General features: G+C 51.0%; 1 protein-coding gene across 1 annotated transcript in view; it reads left to right on the top strand.

Moving 5' to 3' along the window:
• Positions 1 to 26,068, top strand: part of LOC134339725 (pecanex-like protein 3) — a 116,775-nt gene that overhangs the window by 60,360 nt on the left and 30,347 nt on the right. Inside the window, exons 18-23 of the mRNA XM_063036449.1 lie at positions 1,007 to 1,112; positions 5,644 to 5,736; positions 12,441 to 12,591; positions 19,403 to 19,544; positions 20,905 to 21,082; positions 22,904 to 23,012. Coding sequence (XP_062892519.1) covers positions 1,007 to 1,112; positions 5,644 to 5,736; positions 12,441 to 12,591; positions 19,403 to 19,544; positions 20,905 to 21,082; positions 22,904 to 23,012 — 779 coding nt within the window. The remainder of the gene's footprint in view (positions 1 to 1,006; positions 1,113 to 5,643; positions 5,737 to 12,440; positions 12,592 to 19,402; positions 19,545 to 20,904; positions 21,083 to 22,903; positions 23,013 to 26,068) is intronic.

Genomic DNA, 26,068 nt, shown 5'->3' with positions numbered 1-26,068 from the left:
GTCCAGGCCTGCGCCCTGGAAACCTTCCAAGGCGCAAATCCATGGTCTCACGAGACTAACGGATGCCTATATAAAAAAAACACGCAAGCAGGATTGAGATGAGAACCAGAGATCGTGGGTTAAGAGTGAAAGGTGAAATATTTAAAGGAAACATGATGGGGGACTGCCGGCTGGTGGCACAGTGGCATCAGCGCCGGACTTCGGAGCGAAGGCTCCCGAGTTCGAATCCAGCCGGCTCCCTTGCACGCTTTCCATCTGTGCTGGGTTGTGCATTGAGCTAGCAACTCGGCCTCATAAAAATAAGAAAGCCCGCTTTAAAAAAAAAACGCCGTCATGATGGCGTCCCGATGACTCCACTTGGAGTTAAGGGCTATCTTATGATGGGGAGCTTCTTCACTCAGTGGTGAGAGTATAGAATGAGCTGCCAGTGGAAGTGGTGGTTCAGTTTTAGCATGTAAGAGAAGTTTGGCTAAGAACACGAAGGGCAGGTCGATGGGACTAGACAGAAGGATATTTCGACACAGGTCAGATGGGCCAAAGGGCCTGTTACTATGACTCTAAAAAGGAGCAAGAGGGCTACAGAGTTATGGTGGGCAGCACTGAAAGAATCAGAGGTCGTGGCCCTGAACACGAGAGATTCTGGAGATGTTGGGAATTCCAGAGGAACAAACACAAAACGCTGGAGGAACTCAGCAGGTCGGGCGGCGTCTACGGAAAGGAATAAAGACGACGTTTTGGGCTGAGACCCTTCATCAGGACGCAAGTCGACTGGCCCAGAACGTCAATTCTTTATTCCTTTCCGCAGAAGTTGCCTGACCTGCTGAGTTCCTCAGAGACTGAGCTCCTGTTGGTTCAGACGCACCTGTCCACACGGGAGCGTTGGTGAAGGAGAGACAACAGTCATCACTGGGTGACCGCAGTCGAGGCTGTGGATAGGGGTTAAGGGCAGAGCCATCATACCATCGTACTGAGTGGGTATTGACCCATTACTTCTCCTGAAATTTAGGTCCCTGATCCGGTCCAAGTTCTTCCCTCAACTGGACAATCGAAACCCGGAGGACCCACTGCTAGAAATCCAAGATCCGCTCCCAGCTAAGCTCAGGAGCTCGGTGGTAAGTCCTCGGAGGCACCGGCCTTTAAGTAGCTGCTCTTGGTGGGTCTCCCATCCTGCGTGTTCGTTCATCCAGGGGACTCTCCTGACCTTTGCCGAACTCATTCCAGCCGCTCGTCCAATCCCACCACTCCAGGCCATGCCGTAACTGCCTGTGTGCATGGTGTAGCGTTCATTTGAGAGGACTACAATATAAAATGGGTGGCGGGGTGGAGATGCGTCCCTACCAGAGGAGGCGTGAGGTGCTCCTTCCCTCCGCTAGCCTGCGTGTCACCCTTGGGCAAGGTGTAGCATCTGCTCAGCCCCTCGATCCGGGTCACGTGGATCCATGGGAGCAGGTGGTGGATGGTCGTATGAGCAGCCGGTGTACGTCACAAGTCTTGGTTATACGACCACTGATGCCAGGCGGAGTATTGATAATGGCTGGAGGTGAGGGGGTCACCCGTCTTGTAAAGACACCCTGCCCAGAAGATGGCAATGGCAAGCCACTTCTGTGCCTGCTGAGAACAATCTTGGTCACCAAGATTGCACACGGCACGGCACATAACGCCGATGACAATATAAGAGCAATGTCGTAATGCTGAGACTTTATCAGCCGTTGGTCAGACCGTGTACGTTTATTGTGAGCAGTTTTGAGTCCCTTATCTGAGGGAGGCAAAAACGAGCTGGCATTGGAGAGGGTCCAGAAGAGATTCGTGAGAATGATCCCAAGAATAAACTGGCATTTAGAAGAATGGGGGGTGGGGGGAATCTCATTGAAACGAACCACGAATTGAAAGGGCTAGGTAGAGTGGATGTGGAGAGTGGGGCAGTCTAGGACTAGAAAGCACAGCCTCAGAATAGAAGGGCGTCCCTTTAGAACAAAGATGAGGAGGAATTTCTTTAAAAATGCAAACACGAGAAATTCTGCAGATGCTAGAAATTTAAGCAACACACATCAAAGTTGCTGGTGAACGCAGCAGGCCAGGCAGCATCTCTAGGAAGAGGTACAGTCGACGTTTTGGGCCGAGACCCTTCGTCAGGACTAACTGAAAGAAGAGCTAGTAAGAGATTTGAAAGGGGGAAGGGGAGATCCGAAATGATAGGAGAAGACAGGACGGGGAGGGATGGAGCCAAGAGCTAGACAGGTGATTGACAAAGGGGATATGAGAGGATCATGGGACAGGAGGCCCAGGGAGAAGGAAAAGGGGGAGGGGGGGAAAATACCCCAGAGGATGGGCAAGGGGTATAGTGAGAGGGACAGAGGGAGAAAAAGGAGAGAGAGAAAAAGAATGTGTGTATATAAATTAAAAAACAGATGAGGTACGAGGGGGTAGTGGGGCATTAGCGGAAGTTAGAGAAGTCAATGTTCATGCCATCAGGTTGCAGGCTAACCTGGTGGCATGAACATTGACTTCTCAAACTTCCTCTCATGTCCCTTCTGCCAATCAACTGTCCAACTCTTGGCTCCATCCCTCCCCCTCCCGTCTTCTCCTATCATTTCGGATCTCCCCCTCCCACTTTCAAATCTCTTACTAGCTCTTCTTTCAGTTAGTCCTGCCGAAACGTCGACTGTACCTCTTCCGAGGAATTACTTTAGCTTTTTTACAATAAGAGCCAATACCATTAAATTAAGGGATGCGTGGACCCCTGGTTGGGAACCAGTGGTCTAGACTGAGTAGACATGGAAGAATGTTTCCTGTAGTGGGGGTGCCTAAGCCCAGAAGGACGTCCCTTTAGAACAGAGATGAGGAGGAATTTAGCCAGTGGACGGTGAACACCATTACCACAGAAGGTTGAGGAGACCAAGTCATTAGGGATATTTGAAGTGGGAGTTGATAAGTTCTTGATTGGTAAGGGCATGAAAGGTTACAATAGGCCGAATGGCACACTTCTGCTCCTGTATCTTATGGCACCCAGTGAAGGCTGAGCGGTTCTCTGCGGCGCTGGCGTGGCTGAGGTAGCGATTAGTTCCGGGCTGAGGCTGGCTGCTTGGGACGAGTGGATTTACTGGGGTCAGGACGATGTACTGGAGAGCTGGTTACCATGGTGAATTGAAGAGATTTATTTGTCACACGTAGGTCGAAGCACACACTGAAATGCACCACCTGCGTCAAATCAGATCAGCGAGGATTGCGCTGGGGGCAGCCCGCAAATGCCGCCTGGATTGTGGCTCCCATGTGCCATACACACGACTCACTAACCCTAACCCGTACGTCCTGTGGACTGTGGGAGGAAACCTGCAGGGTCAAGGAGAGAACGCCTTACAGGCAGTGGTGGTAATTGAGCCCCGATCCAGGATCACCGTAAAGTGGTGAACTAACTGCTGTGCGACCGTGCTGCCATCCCCACCACTACCCCCCACTCCGTAGAAGGCCATTGGGCCCAATGAGCTGCTCCTGTACCCTGTTCCATTTTGAAAGGCGCAATCGAATCGACTTCCGGTGCCCCATATGATCTGAGAGGGGTTGTTGGGGCCGGGTGAGACTCGAGTGGGCGATTGACTTGCTGTCGGGTGGCTGGGGATTACTGAGTAGCTTCTTCAATTGTGGCACGTTTACCGACCACTGACCACCCTCTCTGCACCCTCTGCCTTTGACTTCCAGTCCACAGTTTCTCGCCCTTCCCTGTACCCCCACACCAAGCACGACAGTGTCCCCCGTTTACCACTGAGTAAAGCTGGGCCGTCAGTCCACTCGGATTCACTTCTTTACCACAGTTAGTGGAGGTATAATTTGTCCCATCAGTGCTGATCACCCCATCCTTGACCAAGCTGTTCCACCGTGACCACGATCTGTTGTGAGTCAACATGACGCTTTCAGATCAGGTCATGCACAGCACGTACCTCCGCCGCACCGCTGGGGTGTGTTTCTGGGGTACAGGGGCTAGCGGCCCTCGTCCCTGTTCTCTGAGCAGCAGTGAACCATCTGATTGGCCTGTCAGAGTTCTCTCTGGGAGCTAGTTGACTTGATCAGCATTTCTGATCTGGCTATTGTTCACGACTGCACTTAAAAGTTCAAAGTAAATTTATTATCAAAGTACGTTTGTCACCATATACAACCCTGAGATTTGTTTTCCTGTCATCATAATCAATAAGAATAATGGCCATAGCAGAATCAATGAAAGACCGCACTACAGCATTCAACCAGTGCAGATGACAACAAAGTGTGCACGTACAAGAAGAAGAAATGATAATTAATAAATAAATATCGAGAACATGAGATGAAGAGTCCTTGAGTGTTAGTCCTGACGGAGGGTCTCGGCCTGAAACGTCGACTGTACCTCTTCCTAGAGATGCTGCCTGGCCTGCTGTGTTCACCAGCAACTCTGGTGTGTGTTGCTTGAGTGTGAGTCGGTAGGTTGTGGGAACAGTTCAGTGATGGGCTGTGAAGTTTATCCCCTTTTGTTGGGGAGCCTGATGGTTGAGGGGTGGTACCTGTTCCTGAACCTGGTGGTGCGAGTCCTGAGGCTTCTGATGGCAGCAGCGAGAAGACAGCACGACCTGGGTGGTGGGGATCCCTGATGATGGGCGCTGTTTTCCTGCGGTGATGCTGAGTGTAGATGTGCTCGATGCTGGGGAGGGCTTTACCCGTGATGGACTGCACCACTCTTGCGCTGAAAAACGCAGCAATTTGCGTTAGCAACCAGCACAACCAAAGACTGTGCTGGGGGGGGGGGGTGCGGCCCGCAAATGTCAGGCATTTTGGCATCGACACAGGATGCCCACGGTTTTCAGCAGAACTAACGCAACAAAGCAACACACATATACACATACACATACATACACACACACACACACACACACACACACACAAAACGCTGGAGGAACTCAGCAGGTCAGGCAGCATCTATGGGTGTGAATAAGCCATTGACCTTCTCGGTCCGAGACCCTTCTTCAGGGCTGGAAAGGAAGGGGGAAGACGCCAGTGTAAAATGGTGGGAGGGAGGGGAAAGAAGGTAGCTAGAAGGTGAAGGCGGGTGGGTAGGGAAAGTAAAGGGCTGGAGAGGAAGGAATCTGATGGGAGAGGAGAGTGGACCGTGGGAGAAAAGGAAGGAGAGGATAGGCAGGAGAGAAGAGGGAGAAGACCACAGTGAGGATAGAAGAGGGGAAGTAGGAGGAAATTTTCTTTACCGGAAGGAGAAATCGATGTACATACAGTCAGTGGGAGGCTGCCCAGATGGAATACAAGGTGTTGTGCCTTCATCATGGTGCAAGAGGAAGCCATGGACCAATGTCAGAATGGGAATTGGAATTGAAACGTTTGGCCACTTCAGGCGGTTGGTGCGGAGGTGCTGGGCAAAGCAGTCCCTCAATTTACGACGGGTCTCACCCAATGCAGAGGAGGCCGCATCGGCAGTACCGGGCTCCAGCAGATTCACAGGTGAAGTGTTGCCTCACCTGGACGGACAGATTGAGACCCTCCCATCCCCCTGCCTGCCCCACCCAATCCGGACTCTGATCTCCGTCTTTCTCCTGCCCAGTTGGAACAGCAGCGTGTACCATGTGCCCGGCGCTCTGTAATTGGTTATCCCCTTTCCTTCCTGGTGTCTAGCGGGAGATGCTCCACTCGGACCTGGTCATGTGCCCGGTGATTGCCATCATTACCTTCGCTATCAGCGCCAGCACTGTGTTCATTGCACTTCAGGTAAGAGTTTGGAGATGTTGCATACTGTGTAGAGAGACTGAAGTTCTGTGTGCTAGTGTTAAGCAGTGACAGACACGTCCCCACCGGTACTGTACCCCGATCTTATACAGTCACAGGCTTGTCCCCACCAGTACCGTACCCCAGTATTAAACAGTGACAGACCTGTCCCCACCGGTACTGTACCCCAGTGTCACACAGCGACAGGCCCGTCCCCACCGGTACCATACCCCGGCGTCACACAGCCACAGACCCGTCCCCACCGGTACCGTACCCTGGCGTCACACAGCGACAGGCCCGTCCCCACCGGTACCGTACCCCGGTGTCACACAGTGACAGACCTGTCCCCACCGGTACCGTACCCCGGTGTCACACAGTGACAGACCCATCCCCACCGGTACCGTACCCTGGTGTCACACAGCGACAGGCCCGTCCCCACCGGTACCGTAGTCTGATCTTATACAGTCACAGACTTGTCCCCACCGGTACCATACCCCGGCGTTATGCAGTGACAGACCCCTCCCCACCGGTACTGCAGTGCTATACAGTGACAGATGGGAATCAACATGCTAACTATGATGTTAAAGTCAATTGTTACCACTGACAGTGATGGTGAAATATGTCATTTTATGGGAGCAGTACAGCTGTACATAAAAAATTGCTGTGGTTTACAATAGATAAATAGTGCAAAAGGGGATTAATTAGGGAGTGTTCCTGGGTTCCTGGACCTTTCGCAGATCTGAAGGTGCTGTTCCTCAAATGACGAGTCTGTGTCTTGTACCTCCTCTCTGATGGTGGTAATGAGCAGGGGGCATGTCCTGGTTTGTGAGGGTCCTCACTGACAGATGCTGCCTTCCGGAGGCACTGCCACTGAAAGATGTCCTCGGTGGGTAGAGTTGTGCCTCTGATGCTCCATCAACCTGTGTCCAACGACCCTCGGCTCCCTCTTTCGGTCAGACTCCAGACGCCAATCCACCGTACGTGTATAGAAATTTACAGGAGTCAATTCAACAGTAAAACGAAAATTGGAAAAAGAATCAGGCTCTACCCACGGACAGAGAAACCGAACGTTCTGCGTCTACGATCCGTCGTTAGAACTGCTGACTGGCCAAGCTGCAGTGTTGTTCCTCCACCACTGGATGGAGCCGTTGTCTGCTCGCAGCCCACTGACCTGGTGCCTTACTCCAGCTAGACCCATAAGACATAGGCTACTCGGGCCATCGCGTCTACTCCACCATTCAATCGTGACTGATTTACTTTTTTCCCTCTTCATCCCATCTTCCTGCTTTGTCTCCATAACCTTTGACACCCTTACTAATGAAGAACCAGTCAGCCTCTGCTTTAAATGCACCCAGTGACTTGGCCTCCACAGATTCACCACCCACTGGCTGAAGAAGTTCCCCCTCATCTCTGTTCTAAAAGGGACCTCTTTCTATTCTGAGGCTGTGCCCTCTGGTTCTAGACTCCGCGAGTTTAGGAAACATCCTGTCCACATCTGCTCTGTCTGGGCTTTTCAATATTCGGTAGGTTTCAATGATATTCCCCCAACCCCCCCCCCCCCATTCTTCTAAACTCCAGAGCCATGAAAAGTTCCTCATAAGTTAAGGCCAGCCACTCACCAGGAAGTGGCCACTTCAGCACCCGACCATCATATTTTATCCTGCCGGGCATCCGGCCAAGGTTTCGGGGGCAGTCCCAACCCTCCCGAACCACTTTGAGCTCAGGACGCGGAGCGGGTTGGGTGGGAAGTAACCCTGTGCGGTCTCCGGTCACCGGAGGGGGAGGCGGTCGTTTAATGCGGAACTGCATCGGGATTCCTTCTTGCAGAGGGTGGAATTCTGCACCCGGACCGGGGATTTGAGCAGTGGGACTGGCAGACCGGGGGCGGTGGAACCCCGGCAGATCGGCCACGAGGGGAGGGGAGGAGCAGGCTTGAGAGGCCTGACAGCCCAGACCGATTCCTTTTCCCTGGTGTCCCGAGAGCTGAGGTGAAGTCCGGACCGGTCAGGGATGCTCTTTGTGGTTGGTGGTGACAACTGGGGTGAGGATGTGTGGGACGAGCCCAGTGTCACTGGCCCTACACGTCACTAGTGGTTTATAGGGACGTAGAACAATGCAGAGAAAATAGAACAGTACACACCCCTCTGCCTTAATGTTGTGCTGACTTTTTAACCTTTCCAATAGGTACATTTAATGTCAGAGAAATGTACACAATAGATATCCTGAAATTCTTTTTCTTTGCAAACATCCATGAAAACAGAGTGCCCCAAAGAATGAATGACAGTTAAACGTTAGAACCCCAAACCCCCACCCTAGCTCCCCCCTCCCACGCACAAGCAGCAGCAAAGCGATGACCCCCCCCCACAAGCATAAAAACATCGGCGCCCTCCACCAAGCACTCAAGCGTGCAGCAAAGCATTAATAAAGACACAGACTTGCAGTACCCCAAGACTACTCGCTCACCCTGTATTCGACATACCGCAGGCTCTCTCCCTCCCTAATAAGGGAAAAAGAGGTGTCTCCGTTTCTCAGCGAGAGGGGAGACATAACGAACAGCTCGCTGATTTATGATGTTAAAAGTCTGTTGCGATGCTTTTTCCGAGCTCTGCGCCCAGCGAATCGGCCCCAGGGCTCAGGTCTGTGGACCCACAGCCCACGGCAGCAAACCCGTTGCTCCCGATGTTCCCTGTTAGAAACATAGAAAACCTACAGCACAATACAGGCCCTTCTGCAGGGTTACCCAAGCCCTCTATTTTTCCGAGCTCCATGTACCTGTCCAGGAGTCTCTTAAAAGACCCTATTGTATCCACCTCCACCACCATCACCGGCAGCCCATTCCACACACCCACCACTCTCTGCATGAAAAACTTATTCCTGACATCTCCCCTGTACCTACTTCCAAGCACCTTAAAACTGTGCCCTCTCGTGTTAGCCATTTCAGCTCTGGGGAAAAGCCTCCGACTTTCCACATGATCAATGCCTCTCATCATCCTATACACCTCTATCAGGTCACCTCTCATCCTCCGTCGCTCCAAGGAGAAAAGGCTGAGTTCACTCAACCTATTCTCATAGGGCATGCTTCCCAATCCAGGCAGCGTCCTTTTAAATCTCCTCTGCACCCTTTCTATGGTTTCCACGTCCTTCCTGTGATGAGGCGACCAGAACTGAGCACAGTTCTCCAAGTGGGGTCTGACCAGGGTTCTCTGCGATGCTTCAGTCGGGGGCCTCGAATCTGCCCCTCTCCAGAGCCATGAAATCCGGCACCCTGAAGGCGTGCTAGTCTTCTAGGCCGCGTCCTTGGGATATCAAAGAGGGTGAGACCCTGACAGCAGGTCCCATTCCCGCAAAGAACCAAAGTCGGACTGTAACTCCAGGTCAGAGTCTTGAAAAGAACCTTGAAAAGGAAAACCGGAGATATCAAAGATAGAAATAGAGCTGTTTCCGAAGATGCAAACAAAGGAGTCACCGTTTAGTGCTTTCGTCACTTGGCTCTGCTCCTTGAATGATTCTAAGATCAATCTACCCTTCCCTCTTACATGCCCTCCATTTTTCAGAAGAACATAAGAAATAGGAGCAGGAATCGGCCATCCGGCCCATCAAGCCTGTTCCGCCATTCAATAAGATCAAGGCTGATGTGACCATCGATTCATCTCCACCTAGCTGCCTTTTCTCCATGACCCTTAATTCCCTTTCTATGCAAAAATCTATCCAGCCTTGTCTTAAATATATTTACTGCTTCACTGGGGCAGAAAATTCCCCATATTCACAACCCTCTTGGGGAAAAGCAGTTCCTCTTCATCTCCATCCTAAATCTGCTCCCCAAATCTGGAGTCTATGTCCCCGAGTTTGAGTTTTCAATCATCCATGTGTCTATCTAAGAGCTTCTTAAATGCCCCCAATGAATCTGCCTCTACAAACACCCTGGCAGTGCGTTCCACGCACCCACCATTCTTTGTGTGGGGGGAAAAAGCTTCCAACATCCCCTCTTTACTTTCTTCCAATCGCCTTATAATTATCCCTTGTATTGGTTATTTCCACCTGGGGGAAAAAGTCTCTGGCTTTCCACTGGATCTATGCCTCTTGTACACCTCCTATCACGAAGTCACCTCTCATCCTCCAAAAAGAAAAGCTCGAGCTCACTCAACCTACCCCCATAGGACACGCTCTCTAATCCAGGCAGCATCCCGGTAAATCTCCTCTGCACCCCCTCTAATCCAGGCAGCACCCCGGTAAATCTCCTCTGAACCCTCTCTAAAACTTCCGCATCCTTCTAGTAATGAGGCGACCAGACTGAACACAATACTCCAAAGTGTGGTCTAACCCGAGTTTTCTAGGGTCGCAAATATTACCTTGTTGCCTTTGAACTCAATCCCCGAACTCATGAAGGCCAACACACCACATGCTACCTTAACAACCCTGTCAACGTGGCATGGATACGGTCTCTGGAACAAGTCTGCGTTGGGCTTACTGGGATACTCGTTTGCTCCGCTCGTCATAGAATAGTACAGCACAGTACAGGCCCTTCAGCCCACGATGTTGTGCCGACCCTCAGACCCTGCCTCCCATATAACCCCCCACCTTAAATTCCTCCATATACCTGTCTAGTAGTCTCTTAAACTTCACGAGTGTATCTGCCTCCACCACTGACTCAGGCAGTGCATTCCACGCACCAACCACTCTCTGAGTAAAAAACCTTCTTCTAATATCCCACCCCTTACCTTAAAGCCATGATGGTGGCGGTGGGGATAATTGGGGAATGAGGCTGGGGTCATGGTCCCTACATGTTTCCCAGAAACACTGACAGCAGTGCTTTGTGGAGTTATGGAACAAATCAGGCCCTTCGGTCCGACAAGTCCATGCCTGACCACAGTGCCTAACCAGCATGCCTCAGTGTCCTGCGTTTGACCCCATCCCCTCTAAACCCCTCCCCAGCAGGTACCAATCTAAGTGCTTTTTAAATTATTCTATTGCCTCAACCTATCGTCCCTCTAATTGCAGCCAGTTTCCGATCCTTCAGCAATGTAGGTTGTATTTTCAATGGCCTGAGCCCAGTCTGAAATTCCAGCCGCAGCAGGTGGGGACAACCGGACTGTCCCACAAAGCGTGTCAGTTCAAAGTAAATTCTGTCATCAAAATACACGTATGTCACCACATACAACCCTGAGATTCATTTTCTTGCGGGCATAGTCAGCAAATTTATTGAATCGTAATCAAATTTAATAAATCGTAAATTTATTGATCAATGAAAGATCAGCCAGAGTGCAGAATACAACAAACTGTGCAAATGTAAATAATTAGCAATAAATAACAAAAGCATGAAATAACAAGATTAAAAGACCTTAAAGTGAGATCATTACTTCTGGGAACTTCTCAACAGATGAGCGTGGTTATCCTCTTTTGTTCAAGAGACTGATAGCTGAGGGGTGGTAACTGTTCCTGAACCTGGTGGTGCGAGTCCTGAGGCTCCTGTACCTTCTACCTGATGGCAGCAGTGAGAAGAGAGCACGGCCTGGGTGGTGGGGATCTCTGGTAATGGATGCTGCTTTCCTACGACAGTGTTTCATGTAGATGTGCTCAGTAGTTAGGAGGGCTTTACCCGTGATGTACTGGGTCGAATCCACTGCCTTTTGTAGGATTTGTAGGATAGGTCTTGGGGAGGAGGGAGCATTTGGCCCTTGTTCCCCTTGGCCCTCTGGTCGTGATGAGCAGCCTTTGAGCTCTAGCCCCGATGGTGTTGCCAGGTAACATGCATTTGCTCTCCCGTTGTGGTCCCGGTCTTGGAGACTTGGGGGCTCCCACCCCACTCTCCCTCCCGCTCCCTTTACTACTGATGCTGATCAACCCACGGAGAGCAGCGAAGCGTGGACACGGCCCAGCTCGCCGTGGAAGCCAGTCTTCCCTCTGTGGACTCTGTCTGTGCTTCCTGCTGCCTCAGTAAAGCAGCCAGCATAATTGGAGACCCTCACCCACCCCAGGCCTTCTCCCCTCTCCCATTGGGCACAAGCTCCAGGCTCAAGCACAGAGAGAGCCTGTCTGAGATGTCGAGGTGTTGGGATGGAAGGTAGTTTTTGATGGGCTCTAGATCATGGTCTCTGGGGGGTGTTTGCAATTGCTTGAATGGTAGGTGGTTGGCGGGGGTGGGGTTGATACCTTTGCTGGAGCAAGCTGGGGGAAAATTAATGCTTGTGTGTGGGAGGTGGTTCTTTGGGGTTCTAACTTTTTTTTCTGTCATTCATTCTTTGAGTTTTTTCTCTGTTTCGTGGATGTCTGTGAAGAGTAAGAATTTCAGGTTGTATTCTATATACGTTCTCTGATATTAAATGGAATCAGTGAATTGTTATCAGGCTATTGAATGGCTCTCTAGTACAATGAGATGGATTCTTGGTCTCGCAGTCGACCTTGCAACTTGGAGTCTACCTGCATTGCTCTTTCTCCGTAACTTTTGCATTTTATTCTGTATTTTCTTAGTGTGTTACCTCAATGCATTGTGCAGTGATTATACAAGACGAGCTTTTCACTGTACCTTAGTACGTGTGACAATAATGAGCCAATTTTACTAGGAATTCCAAGAGCGGACATCTGCAGCCCACTGCGATTAGTACCTGCTCCGTGTTGGATCACAGCGCTCCTCCGCTCGGGCGGTTGATCAGTCTTCTCTCCCTTCCCGCCCGCCTCATGCTCTCTCTCTCTTTGCTCCCTCGGTGTAGCCAGTCCTGAGTTACGTGCTGTACGCCCTGGCTGGCCTGGTCGGCTTCCTGACGCACTACCTCCTGCCACAGCTCCGCAAGCAGCTGCCCTGGTGCTGCCTCTCGCACCCGGTCCTCAAATCCCGGGAGTACAGCCAGTTCGAGGTCCGAGGTGAGTGGCCGTCCGCACTCTGGCCGGGGGGAGAGGGTTTCCACTCCAAGATGCCTCTTGGTAGCATGTGGGTGGGGTGTCTGTTGGAGAGAGAGTGTGTCTGTCTGTCTGTCATTTGGGCATTGTGTATATGTCTAGATAAGGGATATGTCTGACATTGTGTGTCGGGAGTTTTGTGTGTGTGTCTGGACAAGAGGTGTTTCTGACAATATTTATGTGTCTATTGGGAGTTTTGTGTGTGTCTGGACAAGAGGTGTTTCTGACACTGTCTGTGTGTCTGTTGGTAAAGGGGTGTTTATGACGTTTTACTTGTCAGTCTGAGCATGTGTGTGAATGTTATCCAGTGGTGTCATCTATTGTATCGGTGCTCCTGGTGTGGTGAGACCGGACACAGCTTGGGCAGTGGGGTGGGGGGGGGGGTGGTCGGTTGCTTTGTCGAACATCTTTGCTCAGTCTGCCTGCCCCACCGAAGCAGCTGGGATCACCCGGTGGCCATCAATTTCAGTTCCACTCCCACTTCCCATTCTCACACTGACATGTCTGTCCATGGTCACGTTGAGACCAGACGCTGGCTGAAGGAGCCAAATCTCGAGGTACGTTCCAACCTGATTTCTCGATGTGGCCTTGTCACCCCTTCTTTCTCCCCTCCCCGCCCATCACCTTCCTCCTCTCATTCCCATCCCCTTCCCTCATTCCTTATTCCCGTTCTCTCCGATCTTTTCTTCTTCAGCCCTTTTTCCCTGTCACCTCCTAGATTTTCACGTTATTCCTTTTTGCCCTCTTCCCCCGACCTCCCTCCCCCCCCTCTCCTGGTTTGAGCTATCGCCTGGCTGCCATCACCCCCTCCCCTCCCTCCCACCTTCTCATTCTGGCTCCTGTTCCCTCCCTTTCCCGTCCCGATGCGGATGCTGCCCGACCTGCCGAGTCCCTCCGGCGATTTGTGCGTGCTGATCCAGATGGCCTGCATCTGCAGTCTCCTTTACGTGGCTGTGTGTGTGGGGGGGGGGGTGGGGGTGTTAGGTCTGTGGGAGGGGCTGCACCCTCGTGTGGGTGGGGTGTGTTCTGGGCATGGCGATGAAGGTGTGTATCCATGGGGGTCTGGAGGTGGGGGGACTCAATCTCTTTTGGCCATAATGAGCAGGGCGGTGTGGGTCATGGTGTGAAGGGCTTAATGCAGTAGGCTGAGCGTCTGGTATGGAGGGAGTGTTACTTCTTCACGATGGTGCTCTAGAGAACAGGTCATTGCTTTGATCCTGAGTGCTAATTAGACCACAAGATACAGCAGCAGAATTGGGCCGTTCGGCCCATCGAGTCTGCTCCCCCATTTCATCATGGCTGAACCAATTTTCCCCTTCAGCCCCAATCTCCTGCCTTCTTCCCGTATCCCCTCATGCCCTGACTAATCAAGAAACTATCAACCTCTGCCTTGGACATACAAAAAGTCTTGCCCCTCACAGTTGCCCGTGGCAAAGAATTCCACAGATTCACTGCTCTCTGGCTAAAGAAATTCCTCCTCATCTCCATTCTAAAAGGATGCCCCTCTATTCTGAGGCTGTGTCCTCTGGTCTTAGACTCCCCTCACCATAGCATCCTCTCCACATCCACTCTATCAATGCCTTTCACCATTCGATAGCTTTTAACGAGGTCGCCCCTCATTCTTCTGAATTCCAATGAATACAGGCCCAGAGCCATCAAACGCTCCTCTTAGATAGATAGATAGATAGATGGATAGATATACTTTACTGATCCCGAGGGAAATTGGGTTTCGTTACAGCCGCACCAACCAAGAATAGAGCATAAATATAGCAATACAAAAACCACAAACAATCAAACAACAAAATGCAAACTATGCCAGATGGAAAATAAGTCCAGGGCCAGTCTATTGGCTCAGGGTGTCTGACCCTCCACGGGAGGAGCTGCAAGTTCGATGGCCACAGGCAGGAACGACCTCCCATGCCGCCCAGTGTTGTATCTTGGTGGAATATGGCCGAAGTCCAACAGCAAAAAGTTCAATATCCAGTCTGCAAACATGTTCCTCGATCGTAATATGACCCGGATTGCACCATCTGTTGTTAATCAGAACAGTAAGCACCCAACTCCTTTACGCTTACCGCTCTCAGTGCACCTCTGGTCAGCCCGAACGGTCTGGAAGCCGTCCATGGAGAAGTTTTGATCGGGTATGTCCTTGTGCAGCCCCGTTCCAGTGAAACACATAACACTGCACTCTTGAAATGTTCTCTGACGCCTGGCTAGCGCCGTGAACTCTTATGACAATTCATGGTGGTCTGGAGAACAGGACGTTGGGTTGACTCTGAGCGTTAATTGCTGCTGATCTAATCGAGAACCAGAATGCCCTGGGGACCCTTGGACTGTCTGTGTGGAGTTCTGCACGTTCTCTCTGTGACCACGCCAAGTGCCAGTCTTCTCCCACAAGTCACAGATGTTGGTGGGTCAGTGTGCGGGTGAAGTGGGGGGGGGGTTGGAAGCTGATGGGAATGTGGGGAGAATAGAACAGAATCAATAAAAATAAGTCAGCGGGGCTCGATGGGCCGAAAGGCCTGTTTCTGTGCCAGTGACATGGGGCCCTTTCACCCCTTTCAGGTTTTATAACGCACCATAAATCTTCGGTCACCAATTCTTCAGCCTTTAAGGATTACTTTACCAAAACTTCCCTTAAGTTACTCAATCAAGTCGTCACTTAAACTCCTCTGTGGTTGAGGTGACAAACCCCATCTTCTGCAGCCAAACAAGATTTGTCCTGTTAAACCTCCCAAGTTTAGTTTTTATTTTCATAAGCACTCGCACCCGGGGTGCACAGTAGCATAGCTGTTAGCATAATCATTTTACAGTGCCGGACGCAAGATTATTTATAGCGATCTTCTTCATGGCCTTGCGTGTTACACGCTTGGGCGATCATGGCTCTCCACATCGAACGATCCCATGCAACGTCAATGATATCTGGCACACTTTGATCTGTTAGTTCTTTCACATATTTTCTTCTTTGCCTTCCTCTTCTGCGTTTCTGACGCATACGGCCTTGTAATGTAAGGCATTCTATTTCTCCCTTTCTGATGACATGGCCCAGGAATTTAAGTTTCCTCTCATTTCATGTTCTCATGAAAGATCTTTTTGTTTGGGCACTTTGGAGTACTGTCTCATTAGTTACCCGATCTCTGTATGATATTTTCAGCATTCTTCTAAGAAACCACAATTCTGTTGCTTCTAAGTTTCTTTGGAGTTCTGGTGTTATAGCCAGTAGTCGATAACAATACAGCGTGGAATTGGCTCTTGGTGCCGCACCACCCAGCAATCCCCCAATTTATTCCTAGCCTAATCACGGCACAATTTAGCAAGACCAATTAAATCTACCATCCGGTAGGTCTTTGGACTGTGGGAGGAAACCAGGTCACCCGGAGGAAACCCACGCAGTCACCGAGAGGGAGTGGACAAACTCCTTACTGGCAGTGGCGGGAATTGCACCCCAGTCACCGGTACTGTAAGGCGCTGTGCTGACCGCTACGCTACCGCGTCACCTCGGGATCAGGGTTTGATTCCCGCCGCTGCCTATGAGGGGTTTGTACAAGCTCCCCCGTGGGGTTTCTTCCCACAGACCAGAGGCGTACAGGTTGGGGCTAGTGAGTTGCGGGCTGCCCCCAGCACACGCTAACTGATTTGACTTGACGCAAATGGCGCATTTCACCGTGCAGATAAAGCCAGTCTTTAATCTCCACCCAGGATATAACACGCCGTGAAAATGAGCTTTTAGCGCTGACATCACTGTGAAGTACAAACATAAACTTGGCTTAAATTCTCCATGATAAAAATAAACCTTATTACATCAGTGCTTGTTGATGGAGTTGGGGGGGTGCGGGGAGGTGATGAGAGAGGGGCAAGAGTGGATTTGGGAGGCAGGACAGAGATATGTCTCTACCAAAGGAGGTGAAAGTCACTCCTTCCCTCCACTATCCTGCAGGTCACTCTTGGGCAAGGTGCTTAGTGCCTTGATCAGGGTGACGTGAAGCCGTGAGAGCGGGTGGTGGCTGGTCGTACGAGCAGCCGGTGCAGATCACAGTCCTGGTTATGCGGCCACTGACGCCAGGCAGACATTCTCTGAAGAGTATTGATCATTTAGGTTCTTGTCTGGTCAGGGCATGAAGGGATGTGGCGGGGGGGGGGAGCAGGAAGCAGGAAATTGGGGCTGAGAGGGAAAATGGATCAGCCATGATGAAATGGTGGAGCAGACTCGATGGGCCAAATGGCCTAATTCAGCTCCTATATCTTATGGTCTTGTGGATAGTGGCTGGTGTCACCTGTGTCGTGAAGACACTGCCCAGAAGAAGGCAATGTCGAACCAGTTCTTTAGAAACATTTGGCAAGGAGGATCATAAGACCGTGATTGCCCATGTCATACGACAGGACACAAGATGATGAGTCAAGTGTATGATATCTCTGACTGCTCGGGGACATGATGCGTGGCTTTCAAAGTTCAAAGTAAATTTATTATCAAAGTACATGAACAGCCCTGTATATTTAAGGTGGAGGTTGACAGGTTCTTGATTGGTCAGGGCATGAAGGGATACGGGGAGAAGGCACGAGATTGGGGCTGAGAGGGAAAATGGATCAATCATGATGAAATAGAGCAGACTCGATGGGCCAAATGGCCTAATTCTGCTCCTATGTCTTATGGTCTTGTTCATTTTCTTGCGAGCATTCTCGGTAAATCCAAGAACCGTGATAGAAGCGATGAAAGACTGCATCCAACCGGATGGACGGACAACCCAATGTGCAAATACAACTCTGCAAATACAAAAGAGAAAAGAAATAATAAATTGGCAATAGATATCGAGAAAAGAGCTGAGGGGCCCTTGAAAGGGAATCCATAGGTTGAAGGAACAGTTTAGTGATTGGGGCGAGTGAAGTTATCCCTACTGGTTTAGCCCCTATATGTCCGAGGTTTCTGGGCACTTGCCTTCCCAATTAATCGCTCCGTGGAGATTGGAGCTCCCCCCACCCCCACCACCACCACATGCTAGGACTGCCAGGTCAGGCCTGCCAATTTTTTTTTAAACTAACTTATTGTTCCGCTAAGTTAAAAAACTTGAGCGTTTAGCAGCTGTGTAGTTCCCAGTTCGAAAAGGGGGAAGTTTAAGTAAGCGTGCGATTTCTGCACAGTTCCTGTTGCCGGTTCTCCCCCCCATGTTCCTGTCTGTGGCTGCGGCAGCCAGCCATCTCTGGCTGGGAACGGAGTTGAAACTTCCCCCTTCAGTGAGCTGAGGGTGGGGGTGGGGGGGTTGGGGGTGAGGTGTAGTCACCCGAGGGGGCTCCAGGCCACCCTCCCCGTATTTCTCCTGCTGCCTGACTTGCAGCAACTTTTCAACAGCGAGGTCTGTCCGCCCGTAGCGCGCAAGGGTAGGGGCAACACTTCGCTCTCCTTCCTCGGTGACCAGGCAGAGAGTTGAAAGCTTTTAGACCACACTGACAGTGAGATTCCGGGTGCAAAAATTTGGCCATTCAGCCCATCGCGGCTGCTCTGCCCTTCAATCCTGGCTTCTAACTTTTTTTTTCTCTCTACATCACGAGAATCACAGGGCGCCACAGTGCAGAAACGGGCCATTCGGCCCCTCTAGTCCTTGTTATTCTGCTTAGCCCCATCGACCTGCACCTGGACCACAGCCCTCCAACCTCTCACCTGCCTGCTTATCCAAACTTCTCTTAATTGTTGCAGTCGAACCCACATCGACCACTTCTGCTGGGAGCTCGTTCCACGCTCGCACCACCCTCTGAATGAAGAAGTTCTCCCTCAGGTTCCCCTTCAATATGTCACCTTTCACCCTTAACCTACAACCTCCAGTTATGGTCTCACCCAACTTCATTCTCCTCCTTCCTCCCGATAATCCTTTACCTTATTAGCCAATCTCTACCTTCATATAGACCGAATGACTTGGCCTCCACAGTCGCCTGTGGTGGTGAATTCAATGCTTCCTCCAGTCTGTGAAGAAATCCCTCTGCAACTCAGCTTTAAAGGAGCGTCCCTTTATTCCGAGGCTGTCTGCTCAGACCCCAGACTGTCTTGCTAACAGAAACATGCACGTCTGCTCTATCCAGAGCTTTCGGTATCTAGTAGGTTTCAGTAAGAACCCCCCCCCCCCACCCCCAGACTCCGGTGAGTACAGACCGAGAGACATCAAATGCTCCTCGTACATTAGCTCATTCCTGGGATTGTTATTCTGAACCCTGTCCCGATCCAGCACTTCCTTCCTCTGCTACAGAGCCCAAACCTGCTGTCGATACTTGCCTTGAAACCCTGTGCCATTCCCATTCACCCAGGGGCAGCCTCTCGGTTGAGATACTCTACCACTTTCCTCCTTGTTTCTGCGCCTCTCACCCAATTCCCACGACAGCCGCGCCCTTGAGGATTCCGCGAATCCTCCGCCGATCCTGGCCTCGTGCGGAATCCCTGCTCTCTGTCGCTCCGCCAGTGGCGGCCGTCTCCGTGATCTGGACCACCCCCTCCCAGGCTGCTTAAGTGGCTTGTTGTCATCTGTCCCACATGTCTGATGTCCCCTTCCCTTGCAGAGCTCCTGTTTACTACATTAACGATGCTGTAGAAATGCATCATGCAACTCGAGGAACCCTGGCGAAAGCCCGCCGGAGGGGTCCGGGGACGCGTTCAAGTTGACAGTAAACGTGACCCGACTGTATGTGGATATGTGATTGACCGACTATACTGTGTTATGCATTAATCCCCCCCCCACTCCCAAATTACTCTCCTCACCCCCCCCCCGCCAACCACCTCCACCCTGTTTCACAGACGCGGCGCAGCTGATGTGGTTCGAGAAAGTCTACGCCTGGCTCCAGTGCACAGAGAAGTACTTCATCTACCCGGCCGTCATCCTCAGTGCCCTCACCACGGACGCCAGCGCCGTCAGCAGCCGCCACAAGCTGGGCAAATTGTGAGTAGGAGCCGGGCTGGGGGTGGCGGGGGGTGGGTGCCTGATGTATCGAGGGAGGAGGAAGAGTCCCAGCTGGCGCGTAAACGGAGGCAGATCGTCCCCCAGGCCAGCGCGTCCTTCTCGTGGGCCAGCCATCGCTATTGTGGAGTGACCAGTCCCTGAGCTTACGGTCCAGGTTCACCATACTGTGCGTCTCAGCCAAGGCTCACAAGGTCAAGTTCTTCATGTCTCCCGCACCGGTCTCCCCCTCCGTGGGTTTTTTTTTAGATTATGAGGACACTCAGTCCTCGTTTATTGTCATTTAGAAATGTTGCATGAAGAAATGATACAACGTTCCTCCAGAATGATATCACAAGAAAACACAGGACAGACCACGACTAAAACTGACAAAACCACATAATTATAACATATAGTTACAACAGTGCAAAGCAATACCATAATTTGATAAAGAACAGACCATGGGCACGGTAAAAAAAAGTCTCAAAGTTCCGATAGCCTCATCATCTCACGCAGGCGGCAGAAGGGAGGAACTCTCCCCTCCATGAACCTCCAAGCGCTGCCAACTTCCCGATGCAGCACCATTGGAAGCACCCGACCGCAGCGGACTCTTGAGTCCGTCCGAAAACTTCGAGCCTCCGACCAGCACCTCCGACGCAGCCTCTCCGAGCACCATCCTCTGCCGAGCGCTTCGACCCCACCCCGGCCGCCGAGCAACAAGCAAAGCTGAGGACTCGGGGCCTTCTCCTCTGGAGATTCTGGATCGCACAGTAGCAGCAGCAGCGAAGCAGGCATTTCAGAAGTTTCACCAGATGTTCCTCCGTGCTCTCGCGTCCGCCTCCATCAAATCAGGATTATGCACGGCACCCTACTTGACAAATAACAGACATCACCACCGGAGTGGCCGCTGCGAGCTGCATCACGCCGCCATCTTCTCCTCCCGTTTGAGACCCTTTCCGCGGACTTGCAACACTCTTTCACACGAGATGTCAAACCAACCAGCAGGAGATGGGCAGAGCAAGTTCCCCTGAGCCCGAGTCTACCCGACGAACCATTGTAACCAAAACACTGAGTCATCCATCCCCTCTGTCGTTGGTCTCCGTGGGATCTTTCTGAAAACATATTGCCCAGCCGTGGTTCATGAATTATGGTGATCTGAAGGACCTTTGTCGTCCACGAGAGACCGTGGGAGTGCATTACTGCATTCACCTTGCGTTGTGCCTGGTGTAACCGCGTGGCCTGTGTTCCTTCACTTGACACCTCTCGCCTTGGGCGTGGCGCAGACGAGGTTGAGGCTGGTGGGGATGAATGATTTGCTGTGGCCTCCTGTTTAATTCCCTTCTGTCTCCCCCCTCCTTCACAGCACTGACCCGCTCTTCATAACGGTGGCGGGCATGAAACTTCTCCGCTCCTCCTTCTGCTGCCCGTGTCATCAGTACGTGACCCTCAGCTTCACCGTCCTCTTCTTCCGCTTCGACTACAGCCGCTTTTCCGAGACCTTCCTGCTCGATTACTACTTCATGTCCATCCTCTGTAGCAAGGCAAGTATCTCCCCACCCGCGCTGCGCCACCCCCTCCCCTGGTCTTCCGTTTAAATGAGGTCCAGGATCAAGTGCGCCAGGGGTTAGGGCTCTGAGGGGAATCGAGATCAGGAGGGAGCGTCTTCACCCAGAGGGTGGGGTGACCACGGAATTCTCCGCCACAGAGACAGTCATTTAATAGGGTCAGACCGCACATGGAATACGGTAAACGGCTTTGGGCCCCTGGCACTTGAGAGGGCCCAGAGGAGGTTCACAATAATCCCTGGCTTGAACGGGTTAACATGAGAATTTGATGGCTCTGGAGTTCAGAAAGATGAGGGGAATCTCATTGAAACCTATCAAATATTGAAAGGCCTAGATAGAGTGGATGTGGAAAGTATGTTTTGCATATTGGGGCAGTCTAGGACCAGAGGGCACAATCTCAGAATAGAGGGTCATCTGATTAGAGTGGAGATGTGGAAGAATTTCATTAGCCAGACGGTGGTGAATCTGTGGAATTTATTGCCACAGATGCTGTGGAGACCCAGGACACTGGGTATATTTAAAGCGGAGGTTTATAGTTCCTTGATTAGTAAGTGCTGATAGATTCTTGATTGGTGAAGGTGTCAAAGGTTACAGGGAGAAAGTTGGAGGAGGGGGTTGAGAGAGCAGTTAAATCAGCCACGATTGAGTGTTAGAACTGACTCAATGGGCCGAATGGTCAGCTTGCGCTCCTGCCTTCCACACCCCTTTATATTGTGGTCGGGGTTTTCAGCTTTTAAGGAATAACTTTAGGGGCATGGCCTTGTGAGCAGAAATTGAGTGCGCGGTGTTGTATTGTTTAGAAGGCAGGAGAGGAGATTCCACAGAATCATGCTGAACTTTGAAAGGGCTGGGGGGGTGTCCAGGACGAGGAGGCACGGAGTGAGAACAAGGAGCCCAGCCACAGGGTTGGGTTGGAAAATCAGAATCAAGTTTATTATCACTGACTTGCGCTCAGTGGCCACTCGTACACCTCGTTAACGCAGGTATCTAATCAGCCAATCATGTGGCAGCAGCTCAATGCGCAAGAGCATGCAGGCATGGCCAAAAGGCTCAGCTGCTGTTCGCACCAAACATCAGAATGGGGAGGAAATGTGATCTAAGTGACTTTGACCGGGGGATGATTGTTGGTGCCAGACGGGGTGGTTTGAGTATCTCAGCAACGGCTGATCCCCTGGGATTTTCACGCACAGCAGTCTCTAGAGCTTACAGAGAATGGTGCGGAAAATAGAGAAAAAAAACATCCAGGGAGTGTTGCCTGGTCAGAGGAGAATGGCCAGACTGGTTCAAGCTGACAGGAAGGTGATGGTAACTCGGATAACCACACGTTACGGAAGAGCATCTCTGAACGCACAGCACCTCGAACTTTGAAGTGGACGGGCTACAGCAGCAGAAAACACAAACGTACTTTCAGGGGCCACTTTATTAAGCACAGAAGGTGGCCACTGAGTTTATACAGTGAAATTTGTTTTACTGCTGCAGTACAGTGCAAAACATTAAAAAAAATTATTAGTTACAGAAGAAATATAAATAGTGCAGAAAGGGAGCAGCATACTGAGGTAGTGTGCACCATCTTGGCGAACGATGGAGTAGGATTGAGAGGGTGGGTGGCCTCCGGTTCTTCTGAAACATCATTTTCAAAGGCGTGTGCTGTCAATATTTCTTTACCTGTGGAACATCTCCGCGCCAGCATTAAAAGTCAGCCTTGCGCGAATTTTCCGTTCGCTCGGCGTGAGGAAAGCCCGTAGGCACGCCTGTGTTGTGGGCGCGGCCCTGACTCTGTCTCCTCTGTTCTTCCAGCTCTGGGACCTGCTGTACAAGCTGCGCTTTGTGCTGACGTACATCGCCCCCTGGCAGATCACGTGGGGATCCGCCTTCCACGCCTTCGCCCAGCCCTTCGCTGTACCTCGTATCCTTTCTTTTTAACCTGTCTGATAGCGGGGTGGGGGGGGGGCACAGCGCCGGTTAACGGGCAGCCACGTGACCACATCCGCTCAAAGACCGTTCGTGGGGAGAAATGAGCAGAGCCGGTATAAGCCGGCTGGGGTGGTTTTAACATGGGTGTCAGTGAAAGCCTGTAGGCAAATTTTCGATGACTGGTTAAATTGGCGCGGCTGTTTTAAAATAAATAATGACATAAGCATGGCACCGTGACGTAGCTGGTAGGGCCGTTGCCTCAGCGACTGCAGTTCACCCATCTCCAGTGGCCTGTGATGCAGTCTGAATGTGTAGTTGGTACGTTCTCCCTGTGACCCACAGGGATTTCCTCTGAATGCTCTGGGCCCCAAAAGTATGTGTATAGTCATACACTCTGGTAGAAGAAATAAAAGCGTAGACGATTTTCTAAACGGAGAGAAAATTCAAAAATCTGAGGGTCTTGGGAGTCCTCATGCAGGATTCCCCAAAGGGCGACTTACAGGTTGAGTCAGAGGTGAGGAAGGCAACTACAATGTTCGAGAGGACTAGGACATAAAAGTGAGGATGTAATGTTGGGGCGTTGTAAAGCACCCGTGAGGTCTCACTTGGAGTATTGCGAGCAGTTTTGGGCCCTTCATCTTAGAAAGGACGTGCTGATGTTACAGAGGATCAAAGGAAGTTTGCAAAAGTGATTTCGGGAATGAGTGGCTTGTCATATGAGGAACATTTGATGGCTCTGGGTCTGTAGTCACTGGAATTCAGATGAATGAGGGGCAACCTTATTGAAACCTACCGAATGTTGAAAGGCCTGAACAGAGTGGATGTGGAGAGGATGTTTCCTATGGCGAGGAGTCTAAGACCAGAGGGCACAGCCTCAGAATAGAGGGGCGTCCTTTTAGAACGGAGATGAGGAATTTCTTTATCCAGAGAGTGGTGAATCTGTGGAATTTGTTGCCACAGGCAGCTGTGGAGACAAAGTCGTGCAGAGGATGATAGATTCTGGATTAGTCAGGGCGTGAAGGAGTACATGGAGAAGGCAGGAGATCAGGGCTGAGATGGGAAAATGGATCAGTCATGATGAAATAAGGGAGCAGACTCAATGGGCCAAATGGCCTCATTCTTTTCCTGTGTCTCGTGGTCATACCAATTGCTGATTTAATTGGCCGTTGTGAATTGTGCGTAGGTGAGGGTAGAATATGGGGCGCGTCAGATGATGGGGGACTGCGGGAGAGGGAAATAAAATGGGATTATATCTGGGTTAGATTAGCCGTAGTTTTATTTGTCACCTGCACATGAAAGCGTTGTGAAATACGTTGTATTGCGTCATCGTCCAACACAGTTCGAGTATGTGCCGTGGAGGTGGCCTGCAGGTGCGACCATCCCTCTGGCGCCCACAACTCACTAATCCTAACCTACACGTCAAGTTTATTGTCATTTAACTATATACATTTATACCATCAGATGAAACGATGTTTCTCCAAACCAGGGTGTAAAGCACAATAGTACACATAACACATATATAACATGCAGTAACTTAGGAAAGTAAGGATGAAATCTACAGATGAATTATGCATAAATAAATAAAGTGCATAAATTTAATATTGTCGGGTACAGAACAAATTAGCCGGTGACACTTCGAATGTGATGCGGCAGGGAGTTCAGAAGCCTGATGGCCTGAGGGAAGAAACTGTTTACCATCCTGACCGTTCTTGTCTTTATGTATCGAAGTCTCCTGCCTGATGGTAGAAAGTCAAAGAGGATGCTGGATGAACGGGTGGGATCCTTGATAATACTAAGGGCCCTGTGTACGCAGCGTTCCTGATAAATGTCCCCGATGGACGGTAGGGAGACCCCTATGATCCTCTCGGCCGTTCTCACAGTCCTTTGCAGGGACTTCCGGCCCGATGCTCGGCTGCTCCCAGACCAGATGGAGATGCAACTTGTCAGGACACTCTCCATGGTGCTCCTGTAAAGTTCGGTTAAGATGGGGGAGGTGGTGTCTCGCTTGCCTCAAACTCTGAAGGAAGTGGGGGCACTTCCTAACATTGAGAACGTGTCTTCAGGCTCCTGTACCTCCTGAGGTCCAGTCTGTTGTCCTTTGCACAAGTGCACGTATGGACCGGTGCAATGGAAAAGCCTTCTCGCAGTGGCATCACAGACACGTAGCATCAGATGAGCAGCATTCGCAAAAGTGAGCATTAAATTACACAATTTACACAAGAACAACCACAATGAGAAGGAAAACCAGTATTCTGGTGCACAATGGTCCTCGTGTTGCGAAGCTAGTCATAGTCATACTTTATTGACCCCGAGGGAAATTGGTTTTCGTTACAGTTGCACCAACCAAGAATAGAGTATAAATAAAGCAATATAAAACCATAAATAATTAAATAGTAATATGTAAATGCCAGGAAATAAGTCCAGGACCAGCCCATTGCCTCAGGGTCCTGCAGTGATTAGGGTTGTGCCCATTGGCTGGAATGGTTGAAGGGAAGTCGCTGTTCCTGAACCTGGTGGTGTGGGACTTCAGGCTTCTGTACCTCCTGCCCAATGAGAAGCTGGCATGGCCCAGATGGCCTGAGGAAGCCCATCCTGTAAGTACTCCGGATGGTGCGGGGGGTGGCCTTGCCCTTCCTCTGAAACATCGATGCCTTTGAACAGAAAATTCTACAAAGGGTAATGAATCACGGGTGATGCCCTCCCAACCGATGAAACGCTGTCGTAGGAAAGCAGCGTCCATCATCAGAGATCCCCACCACCCAGGCTGCTGCCAGGTAGGAGGTACAGGAGCCTCAGGACTCACACCACCAGGTTCAGGAACAGTTACCACCCCTCAACTATCAGGCTCCTGAACAAAAGGGATAACTACACTCATCTATTGAGCACATCTACATGAAACGCTGTCGTAGGAAAGCAGCATCCATCATCAGAGATCCCCACCACCCAGGCCGTGCTCTCTTCTCACTGCTGCCATCAGGTAGAAGGTACAAGAGCCTCAGGACTCACACCACCAGGTTCAGGAACAGCTACTACCCTTCAACCATCAGG

Source organism: Mobula hypostoma, chromosome 30 (assembly GCF_963921235.1).
Source record: "Mobula hypostoma chromosome 30, sMobHyp1.1, whole genome shotgun sequence".
In the NCBI taxonomy this organism is placed as follows: Eukaryota; Metazoa; Chordata; class Chondrichthyes; order Myliobatiformes; family Myliobatidae; genus Mobula; species Mobula hypostoma.
Note: the sequence above shows the minus strand (reverse complement) of the source record. Positions and strands in the feature narration are given on the sequence as shown.